Here is a 26,381-nt window from a genome sequence, read left to right as displayed (position 1 = left end):
TAGATCCCATTGAGCATTGCTGTCCAAGATAATGTTGAATGACGACAATGAAGGGTAGCATTTGGCCAAAATTGTTAACCTTTGAGCCATTTTCTGTAAGTAGTCTTCACTTGTTGTATGTGGTGCAACTGTTGTTTACACTGAATAGTGTGAGTTTACCATGACATTCATATTGTTTTTATAACTATGCACTTATTTTACAATTAAGATTTTCACCCTGCACGGGTGATAATCTAAGACTTGCTTTTGAGGCATTGGTTGCCAATAGATAAAATAGATTCCCCGCTGTATGAAACAACCATACCATACCATAAACTGTTACGTTTCCAGCAGCTAATGGGTTAACTGTATAGCTTTAGCCTTTTAATAAAAACAGATGTTAAATTTTATTTTTTATTAAACACTAGCACTAAATCATAAATAACATATTTAACTACTTTTATTATCACTACTTTGATCTTCACCTAGTTTGAAGTCCAAAGGTTTGTCATAACCCATAATCTTTGCATAGTACAGGGGGTCAGTAAAATGCCTAGCCTCTATGAACAGAGGTTTGCCTTTTGCATTCATTGTTGTGAACATTCCAGGGATGTCAGGTACGTCTACTTCATCTGCTTTGAATTCCAACTAAAACAGATTACAGTGAAAAATTTATTAATGTCTGGATAGGTGTTCTATATATTAATTGTATCACAAATTATAGGTACAGTATGATTTTCAGCAGTGAAGTGCATAGAGGGTATACATAGGGTATGTACTAAGCTAGCAGATGATATAAAATTAAAAAAAACTCCAGTTAACTTAAGGAAAGGCATAGTTTTTATAACTCATACAGGAGATTTTCTCCATTTCATATTATATGCATACCCTGTGCATACCCTCTATGTACACCACTGATTTTCATGAAAGCTGTCACTAGTAATGCATATCTATATCTTACTAAAAGTCAAATCAATATTGACAACATGCACGGAAGATGCTTGCATTTTAAAAATATAGAATGTGTTTGAAGGTAGATATAGCACAGGAAAATACAAAAATCAGCTAGGTGAAGTAGCAAATATTTAACCTATATTTTATTTCAGATAGTGTAAATTTGAAAAATTCTTCAAAAAAAAAGTTGCACCCAATTTCAAGTGTATATTTATAAATAGATATATATTATAGAATTTTAAAAATAAACACTTACTACAACTGGTGACAGAAAAAAATTGATTGTAGTTGCCTTGTATGTGGAGGTTTCAGGGTCATAGTGGATTTCAGTCACATATTTCTTTGTGATAAGGTGTAATAATATCGGTGTCACAAATGTAAAGAAGCCGACTACAGAGCATAGCGCTATGATCAATGATGTACTGCCTATATTGGCGGCTTCGTTTAATATTAACGGTTGCGCTGCCAATCCAGCTGCACTGGAACTCACGGAAAATATTTTAACAGCCCTTATTTGTGGTGTCAAGGGCCCATAATATATCTTTTCAAATTTGTTTTCCAGCTTTTCTTTGTTAGCATAGTGTCTTGCTATAGTTTTCTGACAAATACTGATAACTTTGGAGTTTGGTTTAACAAAGTCTTTGTAGAAATCATTTCTGAATATTGATTTATTCTGTAAATAAATTTTTTGTTGGCAAATCCGGAACATTTTTTAGAAAATGTAATCAATATTCACAGGTTAACTTTTACATATTTTTAATGTCATAGTGACATCGACATGAGATGCCAAGCACGTCAAGTGCCAATATCACGTTTTACCATAAACATTTTTTTTACCATTAACAATTTCTCGATTTTCTTTTGTAAGGATGTTTTGGTTTTTAATACTTCTATTACCTTTTAATTTCTAATTTTATTACGATAAAAATAAATAAAAATGTGGAAAAAACACTGTCGGTTCACACATTCAAGTCTTTTAAGGCCTTTCAAAAAAATATTACTTTCACTTAAAACTAAGTAATTATCATTTTCTTTGAAACAATACAATTAACTTAAATCTTACAACTTTTCTACACTATTACAAATAAAATCAAAAATGGGCTTAAAAACATAAACTATTTCTTAACACTGTCGGTTAAGTTTGCTTACACACACATAACGTCACGCGTAGGTCACCGTATTTCGTTGTGAGAGAGCCTAAGATTAAAAATACGATTATTTTAAAATTTGATTTGTTCATTTAAAATTATATAAATTTACATTATGTAGTAATATATTATTACAGTCAAATATGAATTAGACAATGGTTTCAGGTTACGAACATACTATTAACAGAATTAAGAAATAAAGAAACCGTATATAGTAACTACTAATATTGAAGCATCAAAAACCACTCCACTTTCGTAGTGTTTCTCGAACAGGTGGTTAGTCATATAATCGTTTAACATAAAATGGGGGTAAATGGAAAAAGTTTGTGAGCTAGCAACATTTCGCGAGTTCGGAGTGAGATGCGCGCTGGGCGTTTGTACTGTTTCGAACACTCCGTGTAACAACAGCTGAACGAGTGTTCTATATGTTCTTAAGTCTAAAAACATCGAATGGAAATTAAAAAGGAGAGATTTATTTGGGTCATTACGAGTTTATCATGTCATATTTTCTTTAGCAACATAACAAATTTCTGCCCTACCAGCAAATCAAATTGCTCATGATCAGGACGTAGTTGAAAAGGTTGTTAAATTAGGAGTTAGAATTGATTAATAAAATAACAATCTAGTCTTATAATTATTATTTTTTATTATTCTATGTGCTTCGTAGGGCAATTATCAATATCGTAACAATAGCCGGTATCCGTATCCAGTACTAAACCATCGGGACAGTCACACCTTGAGAACCCGCAGACGGTGCCAACGAGAGTGCTTTGAGGGCTTGTGCATGTGCGTTGCGCAAGCCAATAGTTTTGAGTGCAGTCGCACACATTCTGTACCAAGTGCTCTGGACATTTCTCGACACCTGTAAAGTGAAATCAGAAGTTTCTGCCTCAGCAGATTTTTATTTTTTCCACTACAAGTTAGCCCTTGACTGCAGTCTCATCATCATCAAATCAACCGATTATAGGTTTTTTGTAGGGCATTCCAAATTCCACGATTCTGGGCCGCTTGTATCCAGCGGCTCCCCGCGACTCGCTTGATTTCGTCTGTCCACCAGGTTGCAATCTCATTTGGTGGTAACTCATGCATTCTAAGATAGCGAGCCAACTTGTATGACAGTTATGGTCCTTAACCCGTATCGGTTTTCTATGCGACATAATCTTGTCTTACTTGTTTGCCATCAGAAGAAATCGAATAGCATCCTTGATGAAAAGAACGCGGGTAAGCAGTAACGGCATTCTGAAAGCACTAATAGATCGATACGACTCTCCAATTTACTAGTTGTATATTAAACTCCACGTAGGGCTGCCTGGACGCAGAAATTTTAATTTGTATCTTTTTTTTTATATTGCATATTAATATTTAATGTAAGTTTTTTATTTTTTTATTTAGTTTAGTTTCTAATTATTCTACATATTTATGTTATAGTGTAGTGCGTAGTGAGGTCATAGATACCAAATAAATAAATAATACCGGAACGCTAAATCGCTTAGCGGCACGGCTTCGTTCGTAGGGTAAATAGTTATAAAGCCATCGCCGAAGCCTCCCGAAAGAACAAACCAGAGAAAATTCAAAAATTATAAATCCCCAAGTGGTCCCTGCCGGGAAACAGACCTGTGAAACTCGGGACCTCCGACTTAAAACCACAGAACTCAACGCCGTGTCAGGGAGTTTGTCAAACTAGTGCATTGTGCTTAATATAGTGACGGCCGATTGGCGCAGTTTGCAGCGACCCTGCTTTCTGAGCCCAAGGCCGTGGGTTCGATTCCCACTACTGGAAAATGTTTGTGTGATGAGCATGAATGTTTTTCAGTGTCTGGGTGTTTATATTCTAAGTATTTATGTATGTTATTCATAAAAATATTCATCAGTCATCTTAGTACCCATAACACAAGCTACGCTTACTTTGGGGCTAGATGGCGATGTGTGTATTGTCGTAGTATATATTATATATATTTTTTTTAAATATTTATTTTAATATGTTTTGAACTTCCTCCATTTAGAATAGAATTAATGGTAATTATTACAACAAAGTTCGGCTACGGGATTCCCCTTTACCCAGGTAAGCAACTACGTGGCGGATAAAAATAACTTACATGAATTCTTATGCCACAAACAGTTACTGGTGTCCGAAGATGCTTTATAAGAACACACTAGAGTCAGCAGCAGTAACATAAACTTCCACGCAAACATTTTGCCGATTGTTTTTATATTGAAGCGGTGTCTCCTTTTATACGGCCCTCTGTCCATTGTTCTCAGCCACGGATGTTTATTTTAAGCAATGTTAAAAAATGATACCATCGTTTAATTGCCAGCACAACTTCACACAACCGCTTCAATCGACACGACTTTTTTTATTCCTCTGAAGTTAGCTCTTGCCTGGAAACTCACCTAGTTGTGAGTTATGATGCAGTCTCAGGCTGACTTACCTGTTTGGGTATACACCCCCATAGGTTTCTACGCGGCATCGTACTGGAACGCTTAACCTCTTGGTGTCACGTTTTTGTCACTAGGGTTGCTAACTAGCCATAGTACCAATTAAAAAAAAAATTATGAACTCCCGAATAGCCACCGCGACGCGACGTTTTTAAACCCGTGACTCCCTATTTTTACGTGGACATACTCGTAAGTACACACACGTTTTTTGTTCTGTTACTCCATGATTGACTTGGACAGTTCAACGCACATTTTAGCATTTTTAAATTTAAACATTTATAAAAATTTGTAGGGACACCCTGAGCAATGCGTAATTGTGTCTGTTTGTTTGTCCTTCCTCCACGGCCTAACTTAGCAACCAGACAACTTTGGCATTGAGTTTGTTAAAAGAGAGGAGAGTAACAAAGGCTTCTTTTTTATCAGATAAACTAGCTAGTATATTCATAATAACAGGTCAAAGACAATACAAGCCCATATTTGTGTAGTGGGTAAGATAAGATGGCGAATCAGTCCTTAAAGCTTGCATACTGCACAAGTGACTATCTGGTGAACAAACACGGCCTATTGATTCAGTTTATCTTAACGCAAACAAACGTTGACACGATAGATGGGTATTACTCGTATAATCGCTCTTGAAGTTCTATTGTTCTACTTATCGTATGAGGAAAGAATAATGACCACACAAAATTATCATCATTTAAGTATATTTATGAATTATGTCAAACTGCTGGGCACTGGTTCTAATAATATAAGAGAGGAATTCTAGATAGCCTTGATGTAGACCTAAATATTACCTAATCTATAGTTAATAATAACCTACCTGCTCCCTGAAGATTCCCCGCATTTTGCCGCGCGCCGCGCGGGTACCTGCCTTACTAATAGACGTAAACTCCCTTTCCGTGCGCATTTAAATTTATTTTTATTTCGTAAACTATATTTATGACAAATAACATGATGTAAAACAACACCGTTTATCTAAATAAGAATGTCTCCATAGTACAATGACTTTTTTTGTGACGATTTATTTTAATTATGTGTAATAAACAGTATCATCTTCATCTTATATAATTACCGATTCACTAAATAGCACGGGTCGCCTCCCACAATGTGAAGTGTTTAGGCCGTAGTCCAGTGCGGATTGGTGGACTCCACACGCCTTTGAGGACATTATGGAGAACTCACAGACATCCAGGTTTAATCATGTTTAATCTTCAACGTTGAAGCAAGCGATATTTTATTTTAAATGCACGCGTTTTTGAACTTGATCCCCTGAAAGTGATGCCGAAGTTTTAACCACTGGGCTATCACTGCTTGATGCCTAATAATAATGATTGAATATCATCTTCTGGTTTTTAATAATAATAATAATAATCTTTATTGAAAGGTATAAACCCAGTTTTTAAATAATTTTCGCCATAAAATGCATTATGTGGCTAATTTAAAGATAAGTATCTGGCTTTTCATAACTAAGATAAGCTTAAGCTTCTTCTTGACGTTACGGATTCAAAAGTTATATATTTTTTTATATGGATTTTGGTAAATAGACAAATGGATTATTTCTTTGATCTTGTTATTTAAAATGTGTATATTATACATTTTAGTTTATCGATTAATCAACGTTAATTATAGTTGAACTATCGTATAAGAAATGAAAGCAGAAATTAGGTAATGGATAGCAATTTAAGATTGTCCGCTGCAGCAAAGAAGCAAAAAATTAAATCGCAAATCATGCAGTTCTAAACAAGCCATTAGGTTAGCAGAAAGAAACTAAATTTTTAACTAATAATTACTAATATTAGGCGCAAGCTTCGTCTCGAAAGCTTATCGGCAGAAAAAAGCGAAACAATGTGCTAGGTCACGATGAAAAAAATAGGGGATGGTACGGTGCACCACACTTGATGAACATGCCTTACATTTATTTTAACTTTTATTTCCTCTGTTATAGAGTCTAAAATGTTAAATAAATTATCGCAACTTCATATCAATACAGTCGTTTTTGTCGGTTTTAGTTAAATCGTTCTAAGTAAAGCACAAATTTGCACTGTAATAAATCATTCCTAATTGTAGGTTCATAATGTTCACAATATATTATGTATCCTAATCTATACTTATAATAATAATATAAAATAATATTATTAATTTCATTATAATATACTTGCGTCGGTTCTGAATTCAATGCTCTGATACCTAAGTAGGTATGCCTAATTAAAGATGATTAAAAACTTTATTTGAACAACGAAGCGACGAGATAATAATTTCTAATCTGCTAATGTAATGTATCTAGTAATTATACATACCCATATTTATTCATTGGTTTCTTTAAAAATATATATCAAGATTTTTCGAATGGGGCATTAAGAAAATCGGTTTCACGTTTATTTCACCAATCGGCCGCGTCTTAATAACTTTTATCATAAATGAAAACATAAAAGAATCTGCATAAAAGCTTCGTACTTGAACAAAACCGAAAACGGGATCTTAACCGCCCAGAGCTTTAAAAGATTGTTGATTGTAAAGCCTACGGTCTTTCGCGCCATTTCTGAAAGCTTTTATAATTTATCTTATTAGTTTTATTTGAATGTATGCTTTATCGTAGAGCAGTAAGTTATATTATCGCTTGATGCAGTACAGAGGGAGATAGAGGTATATCACTGTCGTCTTATCAACTTATTATTATTTCTATCTCTCTCACTCCTTAGCAATTCTATATAGAAGCCTTAGTAGAGCGACTTACTGTCTGTCTCTGTCGTCAGTCGCTACTCGAAAGTTAATTTAGTAGAGTTTTAAAAGTGTAGTAAGGTTGTCGCTTGCGCGGGTTTTTCACAGCGCTTTGTTTGTTTTCCGTCAAAACAATGTTTTTAGCGTTCGAATTATGAATTTGAAAAATAGAACTTATTAAAGGTATAGTGATGTGAGTTCGTATTAGTGTATTTTTTATTGGACTTTTACTTTGGCAAAATGGGCCCAGAGGCAGTGTTTTGGACTCTTGTTTTGGGCCTAATATGCATTGCGGAGGCGGGAATGATGGGTGATCAGTGCGACTGGAATGGCAGGTACGGTTACAATATTTCAATAAACTTAAGTTGTTTAATAAACTTAAGTTATTTTATATCGAATAGAATTACAACTGCCGCAGCTGTTTTGTGGTCAAAATCCTCAATGTTATTTGTAAACAAGAATTCATGTTTAGTTTTAAAAGTAAAAAATAAAAAATTTCTCTGGTAATTTTTTTTTCATAACTTTCTGGCAATGAATAATTAATCACTCCTCAAGTGATGTAAAATCAAGTTATAAATAGTAACACGTAAAAAGAGTGCTGGCCACTGATGAAAATACTGTATTGGATTACTTTTACAATATTTACATAATAGATATAATAAGATACAACTTAAACTTGCTAATATCTATATTATAAAATTTTCCAGTTCCTATATTTGAATGCGATAATGTCAGGAACTTATTGTATTAGTACGGGTAAACCTGGCTTTATTTCTTTCTACTTTTTATTTAACACTTTTGAAAAACGGGGCTTTGCAAGTACTTTCAGTTGTAGTCAAGCATCTATGCATCTTATACATGTACCTATAAGTTCAATGTTTGTGAAAGTTAATCAAAATTCAGTAACAATAATATAGCGTCTTATTAGCATAGTACCCTTCGCTTCGACAGTCAGCGTTCTTTTTATGTGATACCTACTTTAGTATATGACACAGTCATTAACTAGGTTCTGATTTAAGAAGATCCCTTTTTATTAAGGAATGCCTACAATAATTTTCCTCTTTATACAGCTTTTATTCTGCAAAGCTGCTAGTATGGTATAGCCACTTTTAGGATTTGCTACAGCAAAAATGACTCTATTTTTAACGAGTTATAGTGCACTTTGGTATGAATTGTGGATATTTTGTAAATATTGTTTATGGGACGTGTAAATCGGATTTAAGAACACCATTGTCCAGGTGGAATATAATGGAAAACTTATAGGAATGTCAACCTACACGGCTTAAGCTACTTAAACTGAGTTTATAGTTATGATTTATTTCAGCTTAGGTGTTTTTTAAAATAATACCCACCTACTTGTAAGTAGAATTAAATATTTTCATTATTTTATAGTGAAAACTTTGCTTTAAAAACATAAAATACTAGAGGTTACTACTGATAAGTTTCCTATACAACATTTCTTTTGCTATCCTACACGGTAAACTCCGACCCACCGCATCGACTCATCCGCCTAGATTTCTCAAGAATGGGGATAACAAAAGAATAAAATGATTGTTTAAATCGACTCCTGAGTTCTATGTTTTGCCAAATAAACTTCCATTCCCTATTTAATCCCTTAGTGTGATGATTGAGGGGATAATGACGAACTTTCATAAAACATTTCATCTCACATAGGTTTAAAAAAAATATAGTATAATACAGTAGGGGAATGTGTTTTACACGCTATGTACGAATGTATAGATGTGTCAGTTTCATAAATTATGACTCAAAATTAACGCGTATGAACAGTTATAACCTTCATTCATATAAATAATATAATAATATATTATAATCACAATCAGCCATACAGTATACCTACTCACTAAAGTCATCATAAAACTGCGGGCAAAACCAAAAACAGCTACCTACCTATATCGCTTTTAAAACTTGCCAATCAAAATTAACACGATTATTATCGGCGATATATATGTAGTACCTACTTTATATCAAACGAAACGAGAAGCAAATAAATGGGAAATAAATGAATATATTATTTAAAGTTAAGGTAAATGTCAAGGCTTGTACTGTAAAGTCAAAATTCGGCATTCGTTTGCGTGAATCATTCTCTTATATATTTTGACTCATAAAAATTTAAAAAAAATCTATCATCTAGGGTAAACTAATGGTTCGGGAAAAGTACCCGATCGTTGTTCCGTGCAGCTGCGTCCAAACTCCAGATATCCTTAATGGTTGCCAACCTCCGATAGAAGACGGCACTGCAAGAAGAAGATGGCAAACTAACGCCTAGTTTTGAGTTTTCCGTTAGTTTCCCTCTAAAGATCAGACTGGCCATCTGCTCGGTCTGTCAATTATTATAGTAAACAATATTAACACGACCAACTTTAGTCTGTGCTGTTAATGTTTTATTTACCATTAAAAAAAAACTTGAAAAAAATAAAATCTGTACCTACGTATACTGCTATATAAGTAAGTTCTTAAAGTCTGATTCATACAGAGTTAATTCTTAGGACCCAACAATCCTCGCCTTAGGCGAATGCCGTCGCGGGCAATTTGCTAATATTCCGTATGTCTGAGAGTCGTTTGGACGTTGCATGCGGCAAATTATCGGCTTTTAAATTCATGTAGAATTTAAAAAATTATCAAAATGGCAAAGCTTTCAATTTTAGAAATTCCAATGTCGGCACACGATCTATATTATTACTAACCACTGATGCAAACGGAGATGTTGTGAGTTAAAACTCGTTGTGTGTCTGTTTGGTGTATCATATATATAGACTTGCGGTTTTGGGTGCAGTTACATTACAGTCATAAAATCCTAGGAGCATCTTAAGAGCGTATTATGAACGATGCGATTTAAGAACATCGCAAATTAAAACGCGACCTAAATTGCTACCTGATAGCTCCGATTAATCTTCCATTTCTCCTTTTTTGAAAGTAGATGCTTATAATTACTTGTTCTACACTATCCTATTTTAAATAAACACCTAAGTAGCTAACTAGTCGGATCTTCTTTTTGATCTTATATTATTTGAAGTCGGTTCCAAAGGGGTAAATATTTAAGATCTGCTTTGTGCATCATCTAATGAGTTTAACAATGCATAAGTCGTAACATCAATATGTCAACACATCCGGAACATTACAGCTTTAGAAGAAATTAATTTAATGACACCGGAAATGAAGCTAACAGGGCCGATTATGGAACAAACACCAACAACTATGGTTTCCCATTCTATCCCCATTGCGAGCAGGCGTGGGAAACGCATGGGAAAACTGTTCTCGCAATCACCCCTGTTTGAGGACACGTGACCCTTCCGGCCCTTAGGGGGTGGGTCTATTGTTGATAGGGAATTAAACACAAAAAAGTGACATTGTTAAGTACCCCTCGACTAATCGACTCCTACGCTACGCACAGTAAATCGATTATGTTTACTGTAGCCTTAGTACCTACAAGATATGCGCGTTCGCAATTGAGCCGTTTTCGAGTATTAAACTCTGTATAGTCAAAGTAAAACTACTGACTAAATGCCTCTCGATTTAAAGTCGAAAACCCTTTGGATTTGGATTGTTGTTTTACAAACGTTCTGTCAAAAACCCGAGCTAAAGAATTGTAGGCAAATTTGAGCTTTAACAAAATCCTCATAAGAACCAAACTCGAAAACGACTTCTCGATCACGAGCTAGCAAATCTAATGCCAAGGCATCGATGATCTTACTACAATTACTGAATGAAATATTTTAACTTACTAATTGAAAGCCGATTTTGGGGGCTATTAATATATTTATTTATTTGTTGCAAGTGCAATTTAGCTGTTTAAGACGTATTTTTACAAACCAGTAGGTACAGTTTATATGATTCGCCTTTTATTCAATTTTTTAGGTTTAATACACAGAATTAAGAGTATTCAGAACCCTCATTCAGCCATTTTTGCAATAATGCAGTGCATTCGGTCCAAAACAATGGAAACTTTGCCCGCGGAATGTTGCTAGCTCATGAAATTTTTCCCGTTTTCTCCATTTTATGGTAAACGCTTAGAACATTAGAGGTAAAATAATTACTGTCAGCTGCTAAAATGGATTTAAGTGACTAACAGCCTGTTCGAGAAACACTTCTAAAGTAGAGTGGTTTTTGATATTAGTTGTGTACACGGTTTCTGTATGGTCTTAATTCTGTGAGTTTAAATTAAAACATTTCCTTATCTGTACAGTTAGAGATAAAAATAAGATACGCATAAAAGTAACGACATTACGCACATCCGTTTCATCGTGGTATTAATGCAAGTGCATGAGACAATTTAATAATACAGTTAATTAGGGAGATACTTAAATGCCGTCTTCGTATAATCATTTCTCTTTCAGTATATATATAGTATATATAGGTGAGTATGTCGTTAGGCTTCTTACAGATTATCATGAGGAAAAAAGTCTATCATATTCAAAAGATATATAAGATAAATGCGGCAAAAGGTCGCAGTAGTTTTGCACGGACATAGCGAGGAAAAACACTGCATAACTAACTATTCCGACGTTATGCCACATTTCTTCGTAAGGCCTTAAATGTCTCAATACTACCTCTATTTGAGATCTTTCGAGACAGTCTATGGAGCTTTTTAAAAAATTACAGTTTGTCAACCGCGTTTGATGCTATCGCAAAAAATATGTATTGTTTACGCAATCACACAAGATAACATCGTTTATACACCTTGAAAGGACAGATAGATACGCAGATGTATTGAGTAGGGTTGACCCATATTTACTTACAAAGTTATTTATGAAGCTTTTGTAAATACAAAAACTTATTTACTCCTTAGTTATTATAACATGTATTTCAGAAGTCGGTTGTCTTATATATATGTTTTCTTTTAACAAAGCTTTTTTTTTTTTAATTTACTTACTTTGAATTTATACACACACACATCGCCATCTAGCCCCAAAGTAAGCGTAACTTGTGTTATGGTAACTAAGATGACTGATGAATATTTTTTATGAATAATTTTATGTACATATAAATAAATACTTATAATACACATATAAACACCCAGCACTGAAAAACATTCATGCTCATCACACAAACATTTAACAGTTGTGGGAATCGAACCCACAGCCTTGGACTCAGAAAGCAGGGTCGCTGCCCACTGCGCCAATCGGCAGTCAAATTAAGATTGCACGTACCGTACGTGAAAGCGGTGATAGCCCGGTAGGACTTCGACCTCACTTTCGGGGGGGCCGAGTTCGAATCCCGGCAGGAAACCTGCGTGCTTGAGTTCTCCATAGTGCTCTCAAAGGTGTTTGGAGTCCACCAATTCGTACTGGAGCAGCGTGGTGGACTGCGGCCTTAACTTCTTCTCATTGTGAGCGGAGACCCGTGCCCTGTAGTAAGCTGGTAATGGGTTTATATGATGTACCGTACGTGTACAGCGACATGTTAAATTTAGCCTGCCTACTTATCAATCAGTGCAGTGTATCGTGTGAACGCGTCACATAATAGAGGATATTATAATAAACAGCCGGCTCCCCTCCGTCCTCCCTAATAAATATTAATGTATGAACTTGAGCCCCTCGATGCTGCTATGCTGGTCCATTGACACTCAATTTGCTTTTTTGCCCAATGATACGCTCTCGCTTAACTTTGTTCTTAAACTCTTCAAGCACTTTGTGATTAGCACCGCAATTTTTGAGCTTTAAATACTCTTTGTTCTTATACAAAGAGATCCACTTAATACCATCATAAGGACCTCCATTATAAGTCGCCTCGGTGAATTTCGTTTTGGTTTTTCTGGTGAGAGGCTTAGCTGTGGCCAGTTACCACCCCGCCGACAAAGACAACCCGCTAAGCTATTTAGTGTTGGTACGAAGCCGCGTAGAAACCGATTCTAGCTATGGGCTTAATATAACTAAAACGCATCTTTGCCTTTATAATAATAATAATAATAAAAATATTTATTAACCACGATAAATAAATAAATTACAACAAACTACAAGAGGACAGGAAAAAAAAAAAAAAAAATATATATATATATATATATAATAATTTATGCGTATGTTGCTTCGTTGTGGTCAACGGGTCACCTACTCAGCTCTGTGCCGCAGCACCATGGCAGTAAATGCCAAGGAATACTACAACGGTGATTTTCAGTAGGGACCAAATGAGAGCTTACTTCTTCCAATTTAGACGAGTTTAGTGAATTTCCACGTTCTATAAATCTACATGTAGTGCTCTGGCAAAAGAACAAAAAGCTAAAATGTTATTTCACCTGATCAAACTATCTGTACTGCATGATCACTTTCTATTATCTACCACTGTATTAAGTCGAGCACTAGTCTATAAAATAATTTATCAAATGTAGACCACGACGAATTCTGCTAGATTAGTTTTCTGGCTTCATACCCTCGACTTTATTTCATTCAAACATGCAGAGGTAAAAGTTAATGTTATTCCATCCTTAGATAGGTTCTCTAATCTTATTACTAAAACATGTACTACTCCTAAAATATTTGCGTTAGTTAAAACTTTTTTTGGAGGACTAACTTTGAAAATATAGTCTACTCTTTCCTTTGTATTTGAGCTTTACGAAGTAACGTGCAGATTACCTAATTTAAAAAAATATGAAATTTACAATTTACAGAACGACGTAAAGGATCCGTTAACCAATATTACTTTCGGGCTAAACACTGATCGCCTGCCTTCTGTAAAATAACATTCGAAAGAAGAAGACAAAGCATACGTAACCGCTCTATAAATTTTATTAGTAAGGAAATTATAGCTATAATTTTGGCTTCACCAAACAAAATAATAGCTCGCATAACTCTTTTAGAGTCCTAGAGCTTAACTAATGGAGTCAAAAAACCTCTTTAAAAACCAAATCCTGTTCCTGGCGCCAACCAACCAACTATCCTACGCTTTTAACAATGGCCGTTTTCACATAATAGATAATAGATAAGCCACGACAAAAGCGTGTATGCTGACATCATGACGAATACCAGTTTTTGTTGCTTGACTTTAATGTGTCCGCGCACAAGTCTCGTGCCATGTTTTGTTGAATTTTGGGTATAAGAAGTGGCTTTTAAGATCGTTATCGAATGTTTTGCAACCAGAATTAAAGTTTACTGGAAAAAAGGTTATTGTTAATTTTACCAGCAGCATATCCGACATTTCAAAGCAGGATTCATGAAAGGAAGGCTTATTGAAAATACAAATTTAGTACCACTTATAGGATTATGCGTGAGATTGATATGCTTTATAGTGTTAGTTTATTATGTGATATGTGAGTTTGCTGTGTTTTCTTCTTAGACCGGGCACATTTCACACTTGAAGCCTCTAGTTGTAAAATAACAAAAATGTTATACATTTACTGGTCGGAGGCACCATTTCGACTATGACGTGCCGCTAAACGATTTAACAAAACGCGTAGAAACCGATTTGGGAGTATAACTTTAATATAGCTGTCATATCCCTAACAGTCATAGCCCGCTACCATCTTAGACTGCATTATCGCTTACCAGCTAATGAGGTTGCAGTCAAGGGCTAACTTGTCGTAGAATAAAAAAAATATCAAGTTGCGACAATTTATAATATTTAGCGACAATTTACAATTTCTAATTTACCTTGAATTTAAGAAACCCCAAAGGGTGAATAGCTCTTTTTTTGGTATGTACGATTATATACATCAAATGTAATTAAGAGTAAGTATTAGGATCTTAAAGCCTTAGACGTAAACTTTGTTATAAATAAGATTATTATATCTATAATAACTCATAATGCGTATGCGCAAGATCTCTACGTAGTAAAAAAAGGGCAGATGGGATTGACGCAAATGAGACGCCTGTGTGAATACATGCAATTAGCTCTGTAGATTCTAAATAAACTAATGCCGGAAGTTATAAAGACACGTCGCGCCCAAACGAAAACAATGATAACACAATGTGTGAACTCTTTTTTGCGGTTCTACTTCCTGAATTCGACCCATATTTAGTACGAATATGACCACAGTATCCGGATGCCACTATCTGTTTACATAGTGCATGATAAAAGTCGCCAAAACATGAGATGGCGTATTGCTCATGGCCTTACAGTGTGGTGACCTAAGTGCCGCCTCCCATATGGCAGATTGAATTAACTAGAGCATTGTGCCGAGGCCCTGTGTCCGGGATGTTTCCTCAGTTCACTGTCCTTTATAAAAAATCGTAAAGGCCTTGCGTTTGGAACGTGTTCTTCCCCAAGGACATTCTGGTCACCTAAGGGAATTTTACAAATGCTTATTTGAACTGATATTCAATATGCCTCACGTACTTTATGTTAATGAGAACGTCTCTAGGAAACCTGCAGATCATCGCGTATATTGAAAATTCATGGATATCTTGGCTCTTCAAGTAATCTTGCTCCATATCTTTTACTCTTACGAAAAAATTATTTGTCCAAACTCGGGCTCGAGACAGTTTAAGGTTGGCCCTTTTATTTTCCAATTCCCACATGACAGATGCGTATTGTGTCTAAGCTAAATTCATTATTATAAACCTCAAAACGGGAGAAGTCACGGGATAACTTCACCCTGAAAGATAAATGAATTTCTAACTTAAATCTGTCCTTATTATGATAGTTTATACTTAAGGTTTCACTAGAGAGGTTGGGATAAAGAGACTGTAATTTCCGTAGCATTGTTATATATACTCCCACAGCTATTTCCATTTTCCAAAGTGATTCCAGAGTGATTTTTGGGGTTTTTAGACACATTCTCGCAAATCCCTGCTAGTGAAGCAGTCAGTCATTACGTGACCCTAAGATACTCTTTATCTTTTTAATTATTATAGTTCAGTATTCGAGACACTATTCTAAGCAATGGAAATATTTGAACAGCATTTTCTATTACACCATTGCTAGGTATGTGCTTTTGTTTACGTCATTAGCGATTCCAATGTGATTCGGCAGTTCATGGGACCGCGGCGCCAGGACATTTCACATGCGCCATGCCTGGGAACTCCACGCTCCGTTCCACTAAGAGAAAACATCCATCACATGTTGCTGGATGAAATCACTGTTATTTTTAAGCGACGATTGTTTTTATTCGCCCGCCAATTGGGGGCAATCAACGACACGTGTTCCGTTCGAGACGCTCGCCTTGCCTTAGCCTGTCTATTGAGGCTCATTGAATATACCGTGCTATCGAATTACGAATATATCGAGCAATAAAAAACCATTGGGCTGTTGGCTAGTTATTTATATACAAAATGTATTATTGTGTAATGAAAGTAACAAGAAGTTTGTTGAAGTACCTATATCTATAATAACATGATTTATGACCTTCGGCTTCGATAATTTGATCAGAGGTCAACCACCATATCTATGGTCAATTTATTAGGTACCTGTTATATCTCCAAAGACTAATATATAAAATCAATGCAGATTATATTTGATACCTATTGATACCATTTTGAGAAATTGAATTTTATTATAAATTTTGTAAACATCCTAGATGCTGGAGCTATTCAGTAGTTTTTCAGAGATCCAGGAGGCTAAAAATATGACATAAGTATTTTAGTGACGTATTTAGGGTTAACAAAAAAAAGTCTCGCATGATTTTAATAGACACGGATCCCGGAGTTCATAACGAGTAAGATCCAAGTACCCACTATGTGCTTTACCCGTAGGAACTGTCCGTATGGGATACATTAAATCTAAGTTCCCAAGCAACGGTCTCTATGAAACCATTAAAGTTCCCAAGGCACTTGACATTGTCCAACATTAGTATCATATTTCGTCTCGTACTACAGAACGTACATAGAAATATTTTTATGATGTGCTTGAAGCTCAATCACGAAGATAACACGTCTGGTCGTTATTTAGAGTAATCCAATCCAGTGCCATATGTCCACGCTTGCCGACAACGATGCATACAATAATATATGTATCAACATTATATTATCATGATTTGATTTACCAAAAACGGCTTCAGGAAAGGTTATACAACTTGTTTCTGTATCATTATAGAAATCATGTTGATTATAAATACGGAAAAATATCATAATTATATAATCTGCCTTCAGTTTTTAAAATATATTTTGTAACAGTATTTTATTTATCTCTCATTTGGTTTCCAACAAAATGCTGAACTTAAAACGTAAGCGTAAGAGTAAGGAAATATTGTTTTTTTAATGTCTGTATGTTTTTTCACATTTATTTGCATTTTACTTAAAACTTAAATAATATAGCTAATTAGGTTTCTAATTAGGTAATGTAATTCATCATCAGCATCATGTCATCACGCAATGTAATTCATCATCAGCATCATGTCAAGCAATGTCCACTGCTGGACACAGGTCTTTTGTAGGGAGTTCCAAATACCGCGGTTTTGTGCCGTTTAGGTCTATCGGCGTCCTGCGACTCTCTCGATGTTATCAGCTGCTCACCTCATCGGTGTTTTACCAACGCTGCGTATACTGGTGCGTGGAAGCCCAATGTCCATCGGTTCTCCGTGTTATGTGTCCCGAAACATTGCCACTTCAGCTTCGCGACTCGTTGAGCTAGGTCGTTGAAATCTGGTTCTTCTACGGATTTCCTCATTCCCTTGATCACGTAAAGATTCTATGAGCATAGATATCTCCATCACCATCTAAGTGACTCTGAGACTTAATAAAGTTCATTTTGATTATTAAGTCTTAAATAAAACCCTTTCATGTTTATCATTGGCAATATAATTAATGCCACAAAAGTAATGATCAATAAGATAATAGGCGAAGAAAAACCTCACGTTTCACCGTTGATTAATAGTAATGATTATGACCTAGTTTTAAATGAAAGAAGTTACAACAGCGCCGGTCGTGTTTTATTTGAATTAATGGCCTAAATATTCGTGTTTGTTACTTAGTTTGTACACATGAAGCAAACTGCAGTTAACACAAATTTATTATTCACAAATCTGATATTAATTGTGAACGGAATAATTTTGAAGGTCGCGCCAATAAAATGCCAAGTCATTTAAAATTAATTGTCCAATCCAAGAATACTAAAAGAGGTAATATAATTGAGGTATGAACGTACAATGTTTTGTTTTTAGAACGATAAATGTTGATTTTTTATATAAAAAAATATTATTTAAACCTATCAGACAAGGCTTATGGTACATTTCGAGAAAGAACAGTTTATTTTCGATGTTTAAAGTAAATGAATTAGTGTATTTAGTTTTTTAGATTATTGATAAAACTTAAAATAGCTTTATGGCCTCGCTACATAAAGAAGTAAATCACGGGAAGAACCAGAGAACTCAACTTCACTTTCTCATCAATTTATGACTTGCATGATAACACGGGAAAACAAATTGTTACGATTTCATTGAACAGAAGAATTCTTTGAATGAAAAACGACTAATTAACACCGTATGTAGGTCTGCATTGTGTCGGCAGGTCAGATGAAGGCATTCTTTGTGTTGTAGTTGTTTATTTTTTCAATTCATTCCCGGAGACGCCTCGCACTACCTCCCGGGCGCTAATTAAAGAGTTATAACCTGTAATACAAGAGGAGCCACCGATACATAATTAATACGTACATATCTCAACATCTCTTGTTACAAACGACCGTAAGCGTCTAGCTTGCATGAATATATCTTACTTTCCGCACTTAAATCTTGGATACTTAAGGCGTTACTTTGCGTATGTTCATGGCAATTGTCATTCAATTGCAGTCATTTTGTAGTCTAAAAGAATTGCTATACTTTTCATAATGTTTCCGTCAGCAAGAATAACTTAAAACTTCCCGCAGATCTTCCGAAACACCTTATTTATACACCGTATGCAGAAATGTGTTGTGCGTAGGGTTTGCATATACCTAATGAATAAAAAATATATAAATTACATCGTACACACATCATGTCTGGCTGTCGCAGGTTATAGCAAATTAAGCCTTATGAGCATTGCTGTCTCTGTGCTGAAAAATAGCTCTATGATAAAAGAGGCCAGTTCCCAGCAGTAGGACTTTAATAAATTGATGATAATGATGTTCACTGAACTAAAGATTCTATCAATCCTCTTAACCTTTGTTCTACGAAATCTGTTTCCCAATTTAAATATCTAACGGAACACAGCCTTGAAATTTGCACTTTGGTCAAAAAAATCGGTATTCGAGATGAGCAGAATTCGTTGAATAATGCATTAGAACCGTCTAGAGCGGTTATTAAAGAGGATGCGCGGGCGCAGGCCGACGTCGCACGCGCTGCATTTTAATGTCCCCCGATCTCCACACAGCGTCGATCATAACGACCTCCTAATAACGATTTCGATAGATTGAAATCTATGTAAAATGTCCCTTGTTCTCGAACGGAATCACGCTGAGAATAAATGGTAATGGCGCCTAACATTTTTGTTAACCCATCACAAAATGTTATTATTGTTACAAGTCACTATAGTGTCTTTATAGCGGACTGTATCCCATAAAAAATATTGTTTGTGTATCCGTGATTCTCGATATTATATGCAAATGAGCGAGGCAGTCATTCACGCATCAACATCGAGTTATTTACGTTATATCGCGATGCGTCGCTAATGAGGCGGCACGGGCTGTCTTGTAATTTGACTCTCGCGATGGCGTCTCTCCTGGTTTACCGAGTTGATAGCTACGTCTTGCGTCCATCCATCATAAATTCTCTCCTTGTAAGTAAACACCGCAGGCTTGTCTCGTTTCCGAGTAAAAGGACTACAAATAAAACTACCTCGTACCTCGATGAACACCTTAGGTACCTTTTTTTTTTTGCGGAAAATATTTGTTGTCAAAGGAATATGTTATATGCGACTTTTTGCATTCGTTGCCATTTAAAGCCATCGCTTATCTGGACGTCTCAAAAAAGAAGTGAGCCGGGGCGACCGATTATAATGTAAAAAGAGGTTCGCGGTCGTTCCATAACCGATTGCAAATGGCACTCGCCCGAGGCTCGACTCAGCCATTTATAGCCCTTTGCAATCTCGGCCGATAAAAAATAAGCATGCAATGATTTCTTTAGCACATCGGTCTCTAGCTATCCTTCGCGATGATTGTATAAGCAAAGAAAATGGAACTGTTAGGGATACTTAAATTAGTATGACAAAAAACGGCTGCGCTCTGCGGCCCTCCTTTGAAATGCCTACGCGTAACAAAGGATTGTGTTACTTTTTATACATCACAGCTGTAAAAACTGCCATTGATTTTAAAAATCGAACATTCGAAATACAAATTTTATCTCAGTAGACATATTTATTCGGGTAATCAAAATGCTTCTATTGTAGCGTGGGTAGCTGCAAACTTACTAAATATTTTTAGACGCGTGCTTATCTTATCTAAGATAATGAATAATATGAACATGTCACATCTATAATTGACTTAATAATTATTATTGGAACATGTTTGGTAACTAGGGATTTTTAGGCATTGTACATCGAGCTGATTTATTATAAAAGTGACTCGACGCATACATTACTGAACTCGTTTGGTTACGACATAAGCCATGCCTTGTAGACATAACAATGGGGTTCAGCTTAGCTATAGATGGCCAGATACGGGCTTAATTGATTGGAGACATTGTAGTTTATAGGGCGTTTTATGATGAAGCATAAATAAACATTCACTAATTGACGTTATTTGTTGCTTTGCGTTTAGATCTTTACACGTAATAAATACAAGGACTGAAAGATCCGTTAAATAATTGCAACCGGCTTTCACATAAATAAAGGCCAAGTCACATATTGCTTGCTTTTTTCAATAGTACATTATGCATTTTTGATGCGTAAAATATCAGACCCTGGCAGAGATCGCTATTAAGCGATAAGGCCGCCTTTTGTATTACTACTTCTTTCGATATGTTTCTGTTTTTGTTATATTATAAATATGTTAATGTTGTGGTATACAAATAAAGAGTTTAATAAATAAATAAATAAAATATATATATTTTTGACATGTGATATGATGCTGATAAATACATTCCTTAAGGTGCGAGGGTTCAAACGTTTACACAAGGTAAGGATAGGTCTTGTTTTTAAACACATGTAGATTCTCGTACAGCTAAATCTTTAATGTTGATTAAACATTAATTTATTATAGACGACGTGAAATTGCACCCCATCGCGCAATTTTTATTTACCAACTAGAATTTTTCAATGTCGGTAAAAATTCAAAATTTAAAGTTCATTTATTTCTAGTAGGCTTACTCCGTAACTCTTTTAAACGTCAATTCTATCCGTTTTTATTGCTCTAATACCAGTTCGGAAAGCGGACTACCGAACAGAAGCATGCAAGAAACTCAGCAGTCGCTCATTTCAAACGTCAAAAATTTACAGTTTAACATTAATTTTTCAATCTTTTGGGAGATGAAAGCGTAGCCGGATGATTCCATGCAATCTTGCCATTTAGAAATCCATGTATTGTATGAATAGTATCCTCGCTGCAATAAATGTGTTTAAACACAGAGTTAAGAACCTACAGACACCGTGTAAACGACAAATATTGAAGAATCAAAAACCACTCCACTTTAGAATGGTTTGTCAAACAAACGGTTAGTCACTTCACACCATTGTCGACCCAGCAGATGGCAGAAATTATTTTACCTATAATAATGGCTGAATGAGGATTCTGTATGTTTAAACTTAACATGAACAATATGACATCTCATTATTTTCATTTATGCATCTGTGCGGCCTTCTCTTGAAATATCACAAACATTTTTTATCTTATTGTATGTTGAACGGTACAAAGGTAACATGTGATGAAGATTCGAAAAGTGATAATTTTTTCGAACTTCTGCCGAATAAATCCACATCCGTCGTTCCAGTACAGCAATTTTTACTTCCTTTTATCAAAGTTAAGTGATTGGTGTTCGTGTTAAATTGCTTAATTCCACTCCACTGCGCCCGGTTCAGACGTAACCCAATATGACACGCATGTGACATTCGATATATTATGGGGGGAGCGGTAATTTTTTGACGACGCTATTCATATTTTACATGCACATTTAGTATTTGTTTGGACCTTTATTTTTCATTTGAGATTTGGGTATGATTTAGGTACTTTCGGTATTAATTGTTTGGATTTATATTTTGGTATTTATGGTTACGTATTAGTTTAAAAAAATTGACACTTTTATATTTTTTTTTGTTTTTTATTCTGCCACAAGTTAGCCTTTGACTGATGGTAAGTGATGATGCAGTCTAAGATAGTAACAGGCTAACCTGTTCAGGAAAACCCACCCTTTAAATTAGCGGCACGTCTTTGTCAGTAGGTAGGTAACTAGCTACGGCCGAAGCCTCCAACTAGAGTAAAATTCAGAAATTATAAATTTTCATCGAACCCTAAACTAAAACCACAGAGTTCACCGCTGCGCAACGGAGTTCGACAAAAGTACATAAAGCAATTGTGTGAGACAGCCAACTTCAGTCTGAACAAGTAAGACCGTGTGATCGGTTCAGTCGGTACAATTTTAGATGTAATTGCAATTGCGTTGATTAGCACCTCGTCCGTAACATTAACTGGTTTGCTAATCTAAGTACTGAAATCAGTTATCAATATATTCATATGTGTAGCAAAAACTTTGTAACCCTTTCTACGAAAATTGCGCGGACGTACGTATGAAATTTCGCACACTTTAAATAGTTTATACCTGATAGAAGGAGTGCACAGAGACATACATTAAATCAATAAAAAAAACATAACACACATGATTTATCTGTTTTTCGCGGAGTATAGCAAATTAACGACAAGGCTGCTTGGAAGCAGGCCACTCCGCTCTCTCAACAAATCTCTCACAAAACAGAAAAATTCTGAAGATTGTTAAACTTTAAAATGATGTTGGAAAAGTAATCTGCTGAGTGTCTTGCCGGCTCTTCTTAGTGGAATCTGCCTTCCAAACCGGTGGTAGAGTCACTACAAACAGACTGACTTGACGTTTCAAAAGTGCTTATAAATTAGGTCTGCTTGAAATAAATGAATATTGAATTTGAATTTGAATTTAAGCTTAATTTCCGTAAGCTAATTCGTTTACAAGTAAATACCATTAGGAAAAATTATTGAAAGGTAAATATATAAAACGCTTGATGAATAGGTAATGTGGTTACATAACGATATAGAAATACTTCAGTAAAAAACGAAATACGTTCCTATTTGCTAACCATAGTGGTTACTCGATGCGCTTTACGTAAATATAAATTTCCATTCGAAATAATTTAAAGCGTGTTAAGGAGATAGACCCAGTTAGCCATATTTAAACGAGCCAATTGGAATTCCTAGTCGATTGCAACATTTACATACATAGGTAGGTATAAGTGCAAACTCGCCAACTTATTTCGTTTATCTCTTCCTTCTAGAATACTTGCGCAACAAGCTGCGAGCTAAATCTGAGCTTGGATCTAATTTGTTTAAGTCTAGACTCTAGGTATAGCTTTTATCTCTCGAAGTCTATTTTAAGCGTTTATCTATAGATACACGTGGTCGCTCACTGGTCAAAATACGGCCATAGTTAATCTAAATTATGTGTTTGAACATTATTAAGGTTCAAAAGCTTTACTTTAATCACAAATTTTTCAAGGTGTTACTGTAATTGTAAAAATGATTAAAAAGTGCGTGTTAATACTTGGTTGCGATAGTAACATATTAAATAAATGCATGGTAGTGTATGTAACGTATTTTTTATTGATTAAATGAATGTTTTATGTATAATTTAAAAACAGTGTTAGCATTCCGCACACCTACTCTATATAATCTATAAGTGTGGGAAATTTCACACTTGTCCGTCCTCGCAATTGATGAAGTTGCGGGCAACAGCTAGTTTTTACTAAAACTCTTAAAGGTGGATTTTTCAATGTTTTGACACTTTGAGCTTTGGCATAAACCCTGTGCACGCCACTGCAGTGGGATCAAATTCAAAGGTCTCCAATAGTCTCCAACAATAAAAGTCTACGCTATACCCACTTTCCATAATGTGCTCTAAGAGCTTAAGCTCCGAGTAGCACTCACAGATCACGCCGCTGACGGGTAGCGGTCATTTGAATTTATTAGACCGGTCGGCTTAGTCCACAATAAGAAAGCCACGTTCGGGCTTTTCACACCTCCGTATTTGAGCGGCGATTTAGCATTCACGCCTCGTGTGTGCCTACCCCTAAAGTTCGCACCTAAGCACATATCGGCTCCCCACTATGTAATGGCATTTCTTCTTTATATTTGTTACCTGACGCGTTCAGTTGCCTTTACAGAACGTTTTAGTTAAAATCATATTTACTCACTCGTTAGTGAACATTTTATGTTTCCCCAAGTCCTATTTCTTGTTAAGAATATACCTAGGTAGCCGATCCTGCTATGTAACGACTTGTCGACCGTCAAATGGCTGAGTTTTGTACAAACTAAATAGTTATTACTGTAACGGATACGCAAATAAAAACAATATAAGTACAACAAAATATTTTAATACTTTTCAAAGAAATGGCGGGCTAGCTTGATGTACCAAACCATAATGGCGGCATTTTTGGCATGGCGGTTAGGTACGACAACATGGCGGCTTGGCTTTCACAAATTGTCTATCTATAATCTGTGGTCGGTGCACTGGCTGACGTCTTATTCGTTACACTTTATTTATTATTGAACTAGGTGTTACCAGCGTCCTTCTTCCGCGATTTGTACGGGTTTTTAGAAATATCGCGAACACCGTAACTTTCCTGGGATAAAAAGTAGCCTATGTTACTCACTCTCCGTTACTCTAATTATGCCATCTTGAGAATTTCTTCCAGATTTATGCAAGTAACAAACGTAAATTAAAAAAAAAATGTTATAAGATACAATGGTGCTAATTCTGTTGTAATAGAAGTCTTTAGACAAATCACAAATCTAAATTGTCATGTCTGAAATACATTTAATTGCAAACGCATAGCACCCTAATTAAACTTGTCAATTTAATTTGGCAACAAGATTTGAGTAAAAATTAATTTCATACGTTTAAAAATAGTGCTGTCTATCGTTATGCTGTCCAGGGGATACAGTGTAAAAAGAATAGCATTAAATATAGTCCATTCAATTTAGTTTCGTTTAGAAATTTTTAGACAACAAAATAGGCATGAATTTAGTTAACAGTTTAGAGAATTATGTACAACAGAATAGACAACAAGTATCTAATAGAAGGTAGCATATTAAAATTAGGACATAAAGATTATTGGTTGACCTTGAAAAAAACGCGTAGCTTAATCAGGAACTTATTTAGTAATAATGAAATTGTTAACTCGACCAACCGGTTACGTAAAGGCGTGATCACACGTGCAGCAATGATAAGATCTATAAGGCCATCGATCTATTGTCTGACTTATCCTTCGTGACTTGATTTCTGAGCTCGTCAGTACGATTAGTGGAGTGAAAGTAGACGTTACGAGCCTTTTGCGTGTTACTAAAACCCTGTTAGCTATCGGGGACAACGGTTTTTTGTGCTCCTATGAAACCATGGGAAACGCAGTGTTATCAAAGAGTTATGTAAAATGGCATAGGTATAACTAATACTTATATTATAATTGATACACTCATTGCATAATTTGAACTTCTTAACCCGCATCCATAAGCGTGCTAAAACAAAACAAAAAATTGCAGTTATACAGATTTGTGTCATTTCTATCTGTTTAGTAGAAAATAAAGTCGCATAGTATTTTCAATTATTGAAGAGTTTTTTTGATAGTTTATTATTTATGATAGTTTGATTTTAGAATAGTTATGATTGTTCAGAAATATGGGAATAGTTACTAGAAAGATGTTTTATTTGCACTAAAATGATATATATATTTTTTTCCATATGCCATTACTCCGTCGTCTGCAATTCAAGCTTATAATTATCATATCAACCTGGACCTCCTCTCTTTTGGATATAGGTCTTGTGCAGCTCTTCCGGGTTCTATGCATACATAGCATTTATATAATCTTGTTCCCATTCGACAGTATCAGGAGAATTTCGGCTAAATTCGTATTTCCGAACATACACGGCCGCAATGAGTGGTATATAGACATGTTTGTTAGTGATGAAGGTGAGTTACAACTGTTTTAGGAATAATTAATTTCGACTAATCCTGGTAATCATCATCATCATCTTCATCAATCAATTACCAGCCTCTCAGAATGCGAAGGGCTTAGGCCATAGTTTAACAAGCTGGCCCAGTGCGTATTGGCTTCACG

General features: G+C 35.3%; 2 protein-coding genes across 2 annotated transcripts in view; one reads left to right on the top strand and one right to left on the bottom strand.

The window, feature by feature from the left end:
- Positions 1-379: 379 nt before the first annotated feature.
- LOC120629321 (transmembrane protein 70 homolog, mitochondrial) lies at positions 380-1,684 on the bottom strand. The gene is made up of 2 exons (XM_039898233.1): positions 1,190-1,684; positions 380-627 (listed from the first exon to the last, which is right to left on the bottom strand). Exons 1-2 carry the CDS (start codon positions 1,640-1,642, stop codon positions 430-432), a joined length of 651 nt encoding a protein of 216 aa, XP_039754167.1. The 5' UTR covers positions 1,643-1,684; the 3' UTR covers positions 380-429.
- A 5,633-nt stretch (positions 1,685-7,317) lies between these two features.
- The window catches only part of LOC120629643 (meteorin-like protein), a 64,763-nt gene continuing 45,699 nt past the window's right edge, over positions 7,318-26,381 (top strand). The window contains exon 1 of the mRNA XM_039898638.1: positions 7,318-7,570. Within this exon, the coding sequence (XP_039754572.1) occupies positions 7,476-7,570 (95 nt within the window). The 5' untranslated portion in view covers positions 7,318-7,475. The remainder of the gene's footprint in view (positions 7,571-26,381) is intronic.

This window comes from Pararge aegeria, chromosome 14 (assembly GCF_905163445.1).
Source record: "Pararge aegeria chromosome 14, ilParAegt1.1, whole genome shotgun sequence".
Classification (NCBI taxonomy): Eukaryota; Metazoa; Arthropoda; class Insecta; order Lepidoptera; family Nymphalidae; genus Pararge; species Pararge aegeria.
The sequence above is the reverse complement of the archived record's forward strand: the minus strand, read 5'-3'. Positions and strand labels throughout refer to the sequence as shown.